General features: G+C 50.0%; 1 protein-coding gene across 1 annotated transcript in view; it reads left to right on the plus strand.

The window, feature by feature from the left end:
- Nucleotides 1–12,585, plus strand: part of Iqsec3 (IQ motif and Sec7 domain ArfGEF 3) — a 94,809-nt gene that overhangs the window by 25,719 nt on the left and 56,505 nt on the right. Inside the window, exon 2 of the mRNA XM_027429351.2 lies at nt 2,522–2,605. Coding sequence (XP_027285152.1) covers nt 2,522–2,605 — 84 coding nt within the window. The remainder of the gene's footprint in view (nt 1–2,521; nt 2,606–12,585) is intronic.

Raw genomic sequence — 12,585 nt, forward strand, 5'->3', positions numbered from 1 at the left:
CACAGACTTCCCTACAAGTTAATCAAATGCTAGCATTTTCTCAGTTGAGGCTCCCTCTTCCCAGATGACCCTGGCTTGTGTCAAGTTGACAAAAAACTAAGGAGTCAGTGGGAGAGGTCCCTATTTCCAGATTGTACTCTATGCTGTGTACCCTAAGTGTGAACCTCCATCTACAAACCAAGAGATAAAGTGCTGATTCTTTTGGTCAGGCTTGTAATTATAAGGTATGGATGAAGGTCTCACAGTCTTATCCATTCTTTGCTGCCTGGGGAGTCGTGTTGTTTCTAGCTGTTTTTTCTTCCCAAAAAGCAATGTTTAAACATTTGGAATAAACACCTTTCTGAGAAACACTTGCATTCCTTTAAGTATAAAATCCCACGAGTGGTATTTTTGGATGAGAAGGTATTTCCTTTTTAATTCCCCCAGGCAGCTATAAGAATTCATACCTACTCAGGCAGAGCTGAGGGCCATCCACCCCAATCTCCCACAGACTCACCCACGCTGGGAGTTAGCCATCTTGTTAGTGTTTGCCCATCTATCTCATGGAAGGGCAATGGTATCTCCATGCTACCTTAATCTGCATGGTTACAAGCTATGTGGAATATCTCTTCATATATTTACTGGCTCTTTAGATTTTCTCTTCTGCCCAGGACTGGTTCCACATTTTTTCTCTCTTGGGTTTGTCTTTTCGTGGAGGGTGTACTGGAACTCAGTGTTAGAAGAATATTAACTGACAGAATAGCTGAAAAAAGCAATTTGAAGCCCGAGAGGTTTATCATGGCTCAAAATTATGGAGGTCACAATCCGGCATGGCAGGGAAGACACGGTGGTGAGAACCACTGGTCTGTGGTAGTGTACATTTGCAGTGTGGCTTTAGTCGGACGCTGGAAGCTCTCAGGAAACAGAGATGAGACCAGATGGAGCTCCCAGATACACACCTCCATCAACCATGCCTCCTATCCTAAAGGTTCAACAGCCCTCCCGAACAGCATCACCAGTTAGACCAAGGGTTCAAACACAGAAGACCATGGGGTAACATCATACTCAAGATTTCACACCTTCTGCTCTACACGGTAAAAGACACCTACCTCCCTAGTCTATTGCCTTTGACTTATAATAGTATTGTTTTATAGCAATAGGGTCTCAACTGCATAGCACTGTTATGTAGCCTCACAACGATCCTCCTGCCTCAGCCTCCCATACACCAGCAGTGCCAGCATATCTTTTTCTTAATGGCATTCCTGTTCTCTGTTTTGTTCAAAAACATCTCCCAACTCATAAGCTGTAGTTCCGTTTCCTTCTGATTCGTTTCTTACCTAAACATATTCCCTCTCTGTAATTATGTTTATCTTTTTAAGGTAGGCTCCAGTGTCACTTTCTTTCATGGTCATAGCCAAAATTTGTGCTCTATATAGATCTCTGATGTCAGAAGGTAGGGACTCTTTAGAGGTGACTGGGATTCCAAAACTGGCCCTAGGAGGTCTGTGCAGTAGGACAGTCTCTGCTCCCAGTGACATAACTGTTCCCCCGTTGTTGCCCTACAAAATATGCTTTAAGGAAAGCTTTGGTTTGGACAAGGTACTCTGGACTTGAGGGAATTCTGAAACCCTCTTTCAGATGAGCCAGCATCCTTCTAGAACTGACATTTTCAGACTTAAGAAGGGAGAGTTGGCAAGAGGGCAAGGTAACGTCACCCTGCTGTAAGGGTATCAGAATCACAGTGTGTTAGCAAGGAAGGGACCTTAGCAGCCTGGAGTTTATAAAGAGCTCTTGTGCTTGAACCTCTGCCAGACCAGGTGACTTGGAGTCCCTGGGGCACGGGTGCTAGGCACTGGTATATTCGAAAATCTGGTGGCTCTAACAGGCAGCTAGGGTTGACAGTGGCTCCATCTCCAGCTCAACCCCCTCAGTAAAGTGCAAATTGTCTCAATAGCGCAAATAGATGGAGGCCTACAACGATGAACCGTGAATACAGCTGGCCATCTAGAGTTCCAGCTAGAACCTGTGCTTCCATTTCCTCATTCCCATCAGACATCTTGGTGACATCCCTGAACTTCCAGGAGGTGACCAGGAAAGCTTTGTATGTGACAGGCTTTGTTACCTATGCAGAGTCCTCGTGTCACAGGTATCTAGACCTTGTTCTGCCTCGCAGGACTTCTAAGGAACAGGGTCATAAAGAACTAACTAGGATAAAAGACAGCTCTGTGAACAGAGAATCACAGGTAGGGGCCCCCCTGCAGGGACGCATACTGCAGTACAAGAGCGGGAAACCAGGGGGACTGTGCTCAGGGCCAGCCTTTCAGTTTGTCCCATGAATGATTGAGAAAGCCTGGATGGACAGAAAATGTGTTCTTCACACTCCTCCGGAGCAGTGTTTGGTCGCCTGGGCATTACACTGGGGTTGCAGGCAGGGAAAGGGCAGCCAGGTTTGGGAGCATGAGGGCAGGGGGTGGGAGGGGGTGCTGAGGGGTTTTCGGAGCTGGCTCAGCCTGCCTTACCGTCTCTCCCTCTCTACTTGCAGGAATGAGACTGTGCTGCACCAATTCTGCTGCCCTGCCGCTGACACCGAGCAGAAGCCTGCCTGCTCTGACCTGGCTTCCCAAAGGTGCGATCTGGACCTTCCTCCCTCCCCTGCCGCCCTCCTTCCTCTCTGAGCCCAGCTTCCAACGCCAGCTGCTTTGGCCTCCTGCTAGTAGCCTTGTGTGGTCTGTTTGCTTTTCCTTGCTTCCCATCCTCCTATTCCTCTCTCCTTCCTCTGGTCCTAAGTGAGCGATTCCCACTTGTCAAGGTCATTGTACCCCATTGCTGTAATCCCAGCCATGTTCCGATCAACTTGTGTAAATTATGGAATTGGCAAAGAAGAGAGGTGAATTTGACTTTACATTTATGCGTATTCCTTGGGACAGGGTGGCTGGACTCAGTGGGTGCTCAACCCATGCACACTGCCCGGCCTTCCTGCGGCAGATTCCCTTTTCCTTCCAATCTTTCTCCTTCCAAAAAGGGGGCCAAGGAGACTGTCTTTAATTTTAAGGATTTCTCAGCCCTCTGAGCTGAGCTGGCTGACAAGCAGAGAGGAAGGGCAGTGGTGACACAGCAGGGCTTGGTGTCCCTGCCCTGTGCTGTCCTCATTCTGTCCAGGCCAATCACACTCCCCTCTTGCCTCCCATGGCCTTTCCTTGTGGTCCTTGTGGTCCTTGTCATCATGCTTTCAACACCACCCCCTGCCCCCTCATACTGCCTTGTGCTTGTGTAGTGGCCCTCCTAGTCTACGTGACTGTCACCTCTCTGCCTTTGCTCTTCTCTCAGTCTCTGCTGAGCTCTCTCCTCACATTTCTCTTTCCTTCACATCACGTGTGTTCTGGCCCCATCTCAAATCTCCAGATGCAGGAATTACTTTAAATCTTTAGCACCCCTGGCCCTCGGTTTCCCCGTCTGTCCGTCCGTCCGTTTAGTAAGGGCAGGTCTGTCTAGAAAGTAGCATTTGCATGTAACGTCACTGATCTCTGAGTTGCTCAGTGAGGCCTAATAGGCAGGTGATCTTCCCTGCAGTGGGTGAGTGGTCAGTGAGGTCAGAAGAGTCCCAGACAGTTGTGGAATAAATACCAACACCTGGACTTGAACTTGGGGTCTTGAACTCACCATTTTCACATCTGGGATTCGGTGATTCTATCATTGTGTCCCCGTTCACTCCTTGGGAAGTGATGAGGAATGTAAAAAGGCACGCACACACACACACACATCCCGAAAGGCATTGCTACTCAGGTATCCTCAAGAGCAGGCCACTGGGAAAAGGCAAGACGGAAGCAGAGACGAGGGGAGGTGGGGCCAGGGCAAGTAGGCATAGAGCCCTTAAACCCAAGGCTTAGGAAGAGGTGGGGGAGGGATCCCTGAAGCTGACCAGGCAGGAGAGGGGGTGACAGAAGGGAAGGACCAAGTATACCCTGGTTTGCGTGGTCTCTGCCATGTTTGGGGCTGAGTCCAGGTCATAAGACACACAAGGCTCACTTGGGTGCTTGAGAAGCCTTTGCCTCCATCTAGTAGGGCATTGGGATAAAACCAAAGAGAAAACGGCTCCTCGGGAACTTGGGAAGAAAAGCCGTGGGGGAGACAGGAGCAGGAGAGATGAGGAAAGAGATGAGTGGAGTTCTGGGAGGCACACAGGTGACACTGCTGGAAGAGACAGAGGGCCCTGGCTCCTTCCTGTGGACTGTCACTGTTTGGTCGACAGAGGAGGGGCGGGCCTCCCACCGCAGCAGTCATCTCAGTGTTCGTGAATGTCCTGCTGGCACTGTCTAAGCGCAGGGCCTCTTTGGGGAGGGTGGACAGGGAAGCTGAGGCCCAGGTTGGGCAGATTCTGCCCCTGCCTCCCTTCCACCCTCACACTCTCGGGTGTTCTGCGACATGGCCACCCTGGAGCACCACACCCAACAGCAGCAAGAAGCAGTTCAGTATCCCTCGTTATAAAGGGTGAAGGCTGTTTTCAAGGCTTGGAGTGGATGCTAAGAAAACCCTTTCCTTAGTTCCCAGAAGGTTTTCTGGGTCTTTTCTAGAAGTTCAGGCAATAGACTTAGAGACCGGAAGTGCTGGGGAAGCAGGGCAAGAGGTGGGTGGCTCTCAGGAATGTTCCAGGAGGGCCCTTAGGCCCTGCCCCTTCTGCATGGGACAGACAGTCATCCCAGGCCATCAGTCTGTCTTCAGATTTCAGCTGTACTCCCGTCTGTCTGGTTCATAGTTCCCCATGGTCTGTTTTATCTGTTGGTCTGATGGCAGACAGCTTCTTGAACCCTTTGGGAGGACTGCTCAACGATTCACTTGTCAGTTGGTTACTGCTGCTGGTTTCTGAGAAAACTCCAAATTAAGACAAGTTTTCTCCCACTAGACACCCCCAACAACTATTCCTGACCTTATCACTGACCCCTGTACAGCCCTTTGTCCCTTTCCGGGGACCAGGCATCCCACCTCCACAGACATACTAAACTTCCTGAGAGTTCATAAAGACTGTGTCGGAGAGCCTAGCCCAGGGTGAACAGTCCAGAGCCTCCAGACTACCCCTAAAATCCTTGGCCAGACTGATTTCCTACCAGCTCTGTCAGTCTCCAGGGGACTTCTGGGAGAAAAAGCAACTGGTCTCTACAGAAGACTTGGCATGATAAAGAATCCAAAACCAGCCAGTAAGATCTTTTAGCCAATTCTGAAAGCTTCTCCTCTTCCTCTACTTTTCAGCTGAGGTCAAGGGTCAGCACAAGTTTGTATCGAATCATCACCCCCACCGCCCACCCCCAACCCCATTCCATCCTGCAGGGCTGAGCCAGGGATCAACCTGTTTCTTAATCCCTGGGCTCCTCTCCTACAAATGCCAGAGCAGTTTACCTATCTGCCCAGTTATGTTAGCCTGAGGCTAACACTCTAGAAGGAAAGCCACATGCATCTGGAGGGACCCTGACTGGCTCCCGAATAAGCTAGGAAGCCCAGTCATAGGAAAGGGAGGACAGTCTCCCCAGGTCCCCAGAGAAGCAGCTGGTAGCTGTGTCAGGGGCGACTCTCTCTAGACTTGGAGCCTGCCAGTGGGTGCCTGTTGGAGAGGGGTGACCTGAAAGTGAGGAAATCTTCGAGCTTGTCTGTGAAGGGGAGGCCAGGGTCAGGCACCAGGGAGCCAGGTGCAAAGGGGCAGTTATGGACTGGCAGAGGCTGCTGAAGCAACATGAAGAGGCAGTGTTACAATGGGCACCAACGAGACTGACTCCCACACAGCGCAGGCAGGCAAAAAGCCTGTGCCTGCCAGCGAGGGAAGTGAACCCTCAAGTGGGAGCTTGGGGAGCTAGAGGAGCCCCAACTCAGCATTGCTGTGGCCAGGCAGGAAACAACAGCTCTGTGCCAGGCTCTCTCTCTCCTCCAGCCCTTGGCTGGGGACCTGGTCCTGGCCCCTCCCTCCCTCCCTCCCTCCTCACTACTGTGATGACAGGGCTGTTGTGCTCTGGGAGCTGAATAAGCTTGTAATTGCAGCTACAGGCCCAGTGACATTCAGAACAATGGATGACCCAAGAACTGGCCAGCCGCCTCCCAGCAACTCTCCGAATTGCACTTCTCTCCGTGGGTGGTAATGGGACAAGATGAGGACGATTGGCTTGCATCAGAGTAATGGAAGGTGGGTTGCAGGAGGGGCGGATGGCAGAGGAAACCCAGCAGGAGGAAGAGAGACCCACAGCTGGGGAGCCTGGAGCCCCAACATCCTTAAGGTAGTTCTCTCTTGGTGCCTGCTCCTTCCTCGTGGCTGCACCCTTATTCCAGGCAGTCAACCCTGCATATCAGCATCTGTGAGGCAGAGCGATGTCCAAGGCAGACAAGGACTCTAGCTGTCTTAGCAAAGGGACCCTCCCTGACTAGTGAAATCTGGTAGCTGAGCCAGGTCCAACTCCAAGGCCTAACCTTCTCCCTGGATGCTGACATTGGGATTTTTTCCTTCCTAGAGCTCAAGGAAAATCCATTTAATTTAATCTTAAACAACATATATTTCCTTTTGGAAGTCTAGTGGATTCAGAAGTAAAAAGAAAATTATCCAATCACACAGTATTAATTACTGAGAATAATTGAGTGGACAACCTTTCACTGTTTTGTTTCTCTATGCCTTGGGTTTTACATTTTACTATCATTTTTAAAACAGAAGAAAGAATTTGTAGCCTGCATTCTCCCCTGGTATGCACCATTATAGTGTCCAGAGCTTCCAGCCCTAACCAGGCTCCCCAGGTCCCACCATATATGACTTGGGTCATAACTCACATGCCTTACCTGGTAGCCAGCTGACTAGTGATGCCTACAACATGTTCTAGAGATCTGTAGGATGCTGAACCAGCTTGATACCCTCCAGCAGCATCTTTCTGGAAAAAGTGTCAGGGAGATCCTGCATTGGCCTGGGGAAACCCCTAATCCATCATCTCCATCCTTCACCCAGCTGGCCATAATGGGCCTGAAACAGATGAATGGACCAGCTTGTGTTTACTAGGCAATTACAGTTTTCACATGCCTGTTCCTTGAGTCACTGGGACCCTGAGAGAGGCTTCCTGAAACACCTCCCACCCACTGATTTAGACCAACCAAAGGTTCATCCAGACCACACTGCTGGGACATCTTCCCATGATAACCTTCAAGGTATATGGGGCAGCCCCCTGGCTTGCTAGGCCCCTTGCCATAGGTCCTCAGTGTTCTCACACCAAGGAGCCAATGCATGGCAGAGGAGGCCAAGAAAAATGCTTATCTCTTTCAGGGGTCCTGTGGGTAGGTGGCAGAACCATTTGGGGGTCCCCAGGCTTGTGAAAATCCACCAGTGCCCTACCTAGACATGGCAGAGCTGACCCACTAGTCCTCAGTAGGGATTGAAAGCTCCCACTATGAAATGTGGGTCAGAGTGGCCCCTGCAGAGCAGGGGGTCTAGTCCTGCTCCTCACTGGGGCTTCTGAGTAGCCTAGAGAGAGCATTTATCTGGTCCTGGGAGCCACGTGAAAGCATCAGAAGCACCAGGTCCTAGAGGTGAAGAAATCTGACCCAAGGACCTGTGTGGCCTCTTTCTTTTGGTCCCATAAAAATCCAAGAACTTTCAGAACAGAATGAACAGTGCCCTAAGAGTGCCTTGCTATTCCCACAGTGTTCAACACAGTCTTCCAGTTTTCTGGTGAATCTGTTTAAATTTTATTTGCCAGAACCAATTTGTGCAGATCCTCGGGACACTCTTTTCCGATCCTGCAAGCACCACCCTCTCCTTGAAAGCCTGAAGATTTTCCCACCCACAACTTCTTGAGCTTTGTTTTTATTTTCCCTTCTGAAAGGCTCTCAACTAGTTCATTTATCATTTAACCTATCATAACCCACCCATAAAAATAATTTATAATTTCCACGATGGCACCTAATGTCAGACCAAGAAAAATAAAAATAAAAATAAATTCATTGGTGTGTTTCTTAATCAAACCAACAGTCGGGGAAAGGAGAATAAAAAGAAGAAATAATCTATAGCAAGACCAATTTAGTTGTATCAGGCATCATGAAAGACACCATTGCCTTTATAGAGGCTTGAGATGCCTTAAGATAGGAGGCTTCTGTTGATTTCTTTTGAGATAACTTGAAGGGACAAATAGTAGATGTGGTGGCACATGCCTATAATTCCAACAGAGCAGAGGCTGTGGCAAGGACATCAGTAGTTCAAGGCCAACCTGGGCTACATAGGAAGATGATGTCGAATGAAAAATATAAAAGACAATTGTTGATGAAGAGACCAAGAAGGTCGGTGTGTGTGTGGCTGCCCTTGGTAGGAAGAGGAGCCCAGGGAGTGAAGAAAATGGATCCACCATGTACCAGCACAGGACAGGAGGGGGCGGGACTCTACTGGAAATGCCTTGCCATGTACCTTCCAGCTGGGGAAGTTCTGGCCGATGTACAACTGAGGTCCCCAGAAGCCCAGCACTTTTGCCAGCGCAGTCAGAGAAGGGACATCCCTTCTCTGTGCCTCCGTTTCTCCAGAGGGATGACATGGGGGATGCACTGTCAATCCCAGCCTTTGTCCTGGGCTCGGACACTCTTTCACTCCAGATCCAAGGACACACGCGATTGGAAGATTGGCTCTCACCTTTTACCCTCATGTGAAGTGCCTGGATACATCTTCAGCTACCGCTTCTCAGTACTCACATGAAAGAATCCTGTGTTCCCTCCGAGAAGATAGGCCAGGAGGTAGAAGCTGGCAGAGGTGAAGACCAGGAGTTGTTCAAAGACAGCAGCAGCCACTGGTGGCTGTGAGCCCTGCTTCTTCTGTTCATGTTTGAATATGTTACCTTGGTTGGACCACAGGTACCAGTACCCACAAAGACTGGTAAGCTTTATGTGGCCACCATGCTCTATGGCCATGCCAAAGTTTGGAAAGCATAGGGAGCCAGTCAGGGCTCCTTGGGTCCCCAGGGGAACTATCTTACCAAACATATTTGTAAGAGATTCACGGATCTTGTAGGTATGAGTTGGCTAATTCATGATTTTTAAGATGATTGAGAAGTGTTTAGATCAATAGGAGGGGGTGGACCCAGTGGAAGACAAGCGGGGAACCCATGACCTTATGCTCACTGTGTGAGAAAATCAACTTAAAGGATCAATGGTGTTTTGCTCATAGTCTCAAAGGTTTCAGACCATAGTCATGAGGCTCCATTATTTCTGAGCCCCTAGGTGTACCACATACCATGGAAGGAGCATGTGATGGTGGGAGCCACATGGCAGCCAGGAGGGAGAGAGATAGGAGCAGAGATGAGGTCACAGGGGAGGAAGAGAAAAGAGAAAGGGAGCAAGGGTTGAGATACCATTATCCATCCCTCTAAAGAGCACACCCAGTGCCCTAACTTCCTCCCACCAGACCTCATGTCCTAAACATCCCTCTGCTTCCTAGGGAGGCACAGATTAGCAACAAACACATGGTTTGGGGAGGGCATTTCAGCTCCAAATCGCAACATTCACTGTGCTGGAGTCCTCTGAGAGAGGTCCTCTATTAGGCTTGGCGGGTGACAGGTTCACAAGGAGGAAACCTTATCCAAATAGGTCTGTCCTCACCTGTGGCTAACGGAGTCCTGGCTGAAAAGAATCCATTCACAACAGCCTCTGAATGGAGGACAAATGGAGGCAGAGATCATAAAGGGGGTGTCCCAGATTTACACCAGGCAATTAGAGCAACAGATTGGGGGGTTTTCTAGACCTCGGGCAGGATACGGAGAGGTTAAACCAGACCTGGGATGTCACCACGGAGGCTGGGATGGTAGAGAGAGCCAGGCATTGCATCAGAAAAGTCTGCTTGCCAGCCTGGAGCTTGCCTGTCTGTTCCTCTGAAATGAGAAATCAATTTAATCTCAAGAGTGAAGGGTTTATGGTTCAGTCCAGCCCCACAGCTGCTGAGCAGGCTGGGGTGTCCAAGGCTTCCTCCCAAAGCCAATATGCAGTGAAGAGGCTCTGAACAGTGCTCATTGTCTCAGATTCGCCTGAGGGAAGTAGTGGAGCCAGTCTGATACCTAGCTTGGGAGCAGGAAAGACCGGGCTGGGACACCAGAAAACCTCGAAGGAGGAAAACTAAAAGGAATTCCAGGAACACAGTGGGGAGTCTGGTCCCACAGTTACCGACGGTGCTAAAACCCATGCTCTAGTCTACTGGTGATTGTGCCACATCCAACCCTGAGCCCTGCAGTGATTAATTATCTTGGTGGTGTAACAACCACAGCACCTGATAAAAACGCTTCGGGGAGGGATGATTAATTTTGGCTCACCGTTTCCAGGGTTTTCAGCCCATGGCGGAGGGGACAGCATCGTGGAGCAGCTTAGTTCACCATGGTGGAAACTTGTGGTGGGGGTTGTCTGAATTATGGTGAGCTAGGGAGCAGAGGAGGAGGCAGGAATCAGGGGCCTAAAGCCTGCTCCTAGTGACTCTCCTCTGCAGGACTGCGATTGTAACAAAATACCTGACAACAGCAACACAAAGAAGAAAATTGGCTCCTAATTTGAGGTTTAGGTCTACCATGGTGGGGGAATCACAGCAGCCGAAGATTGAGGCAGCAGGCCACACTGCATCCATAGCTGAGAAGCAGAGAAACATGAAGTGTGCTTGGCTCACCTTCTCCTTTTCATAGTCCAGGAGTCCAGCCCAGAGAATGGTGAGAGAATTCTCGCCTCAGTTGCTCTAATCAAATAATCCCCAATAGGCCTGCACAGAAGTCCATCTCCCAGGTGAGTCCAGATCTCACCACATGGACAACTAAGATCAGCTGGCCATCACAGGTCTACAAGCAGTATCCCGCTGAGGGCTAAGCAGTCAAACCTTGAGTCTGGAGTGTTGTTGGCAAACCAAAGCAGGCACCAGGCTACAGTTTTCAGCAAGTCCCTAAGTCACATCTTCCCTGGTAGGGAGGACTTTCTGTGGCTTGTGGTCATACAGAGCCTGAGAGAAGCTTCCTTCCTTAGAAATAGCTCAAGGACATAGAAGAAGGGGCGAGATGGATGGCCTGTGTTGGAACAGGAAGAAGTCACAAAGAAGGGACTCTACAGGTTGGAGGATACAACCCCTTGCCCTGTCCCATGAACGAGTCATATGCACAAGGTTTGGTAGTCACCCTAACAAGCTCTGTGAGGGCTTCTGATGGGTGGGGCGGTTAAGTCCTCAGCTTCAAAATGCTGGGTTATCACACAGCATGTGCACAGCTGGAAATCTAAGTCTGCTGAACCAGCTGTGGCATAACATCAGGCTGTATGTTCAGGGACAGTTCTGGAGGCTCATAAAGCTCAGGGAGACCAGGGTGTCAGAAGACAGGAACTTCCTCCTCCTGGGATGAGGGAACTAACAGATGAAACGAGACAGAGCCAGGGACGCAGAGTGAGCCTGAGCTGTCCACCAGGCACTGAGAAATATAAGCCTGTGAAGCTGTATTATGTGGTGGCAAAGGGCAGGGGAGGGTCTCAGAAAACCCATCATGTTTATGACACGCTTGGCAGCGTGGAGACTTCAGTGGCAACAAAAAAAGTATGAGACACTGTCCAGAGGAGGCTTCGAAACAAGACACCTGAAGTGTAATGGGACATGGCAGTCACTGCATAGACTAAGCAGGAACTGTCAGCTCACCAGGCTAGCCATTTGCGGCCATCTTGATGAGTGTCCTGGGTATGACAGGCCTGGGTAGGTTGAAGGCTGGAGGCCAGACAAGAAGCTATTACCTTTTTGACAGAAAACCCCAGAGACGAAGCAAACTCACCAACCCCTTGTAGGGCAGGTGTGAGGCCAAAGCTTCCAAGAGGCCAACAGGGAGAGAAAGTAACTTCTCTTTAGGGGCCCTAAGGAGTTGACAGAGGAAGGCTGTCACCACCAGGGGAGTTGTGGCATTCCCTGAAATGGAGGCACCCTCTCTGGGGCTTCTATGGCAGAACTAGCTTCCATCTTGGGTCACGGTGGTCAAGGGGCTATGAGCCAGGGGAGCTTTATTAAATGCTCTAGGGAAGACATAGGAGGCTTCTGCACAGGGATCTGTGGTGAGCTGAGGGTTGGGAGCCTGAGCAGGGATGGAAGATTATGGCCTTTGGTGACACGGTAACTGGGAAGCCAGCCTCTCCTTCCTTCCAGCTATTGAAACACGTTGTCTAAAACACTGCTGCACACTGAGGAAGCAGATTCCACTAAGGGAGGGTGATGTCCCAGTGCCAGAGAACACAGAAGGAAGGGGGAAATCAGCCCTGGCTTTGTTCTGCCCACCTTGGGCAGGATTTCCCAACCTATTCCTGCCTGGGTTCTTGTCTGTCACTAACTCTGGCCTTCCCTTTAATCTCAGGCCTTCCCTGGTCCCATCTGGGGCCAGAGAAGACACTTGGCTTTCTACACTCATTCTGACTGTCTAAAGCAACTCTATTGATTCAGAGAAAGGAGAAAAAAAGATGTGTTTTAGTTAAGGATGAAAAGTCTTGAGGGGATGTGAAGCACATTGTTGGCTTTTGTCTAGAAAATGCTTTGTTTCTTTGTCCCAGAAGAGCTTTGAGGATGAGTGGCAGAGTCGGGAGTAACCTAGTGTGGGTGGCCAGGTTGTCAGGAGG

Source organism: Cricetulus griseus, chromosome 8 (genome assembly GCF_003668045.3).
Source record: "Cricetulus griseus strain 17A/GY chromosome 8, alternate assembly CriGri-PICRH-1.0, whole genome shotgun sequence".
Lineage (NCBI taxonomy): Eukaryota > Metazoa > Chordata > Mammalia > Rodentia > Cricetidae > Cricetulus > Cricetulus griseus.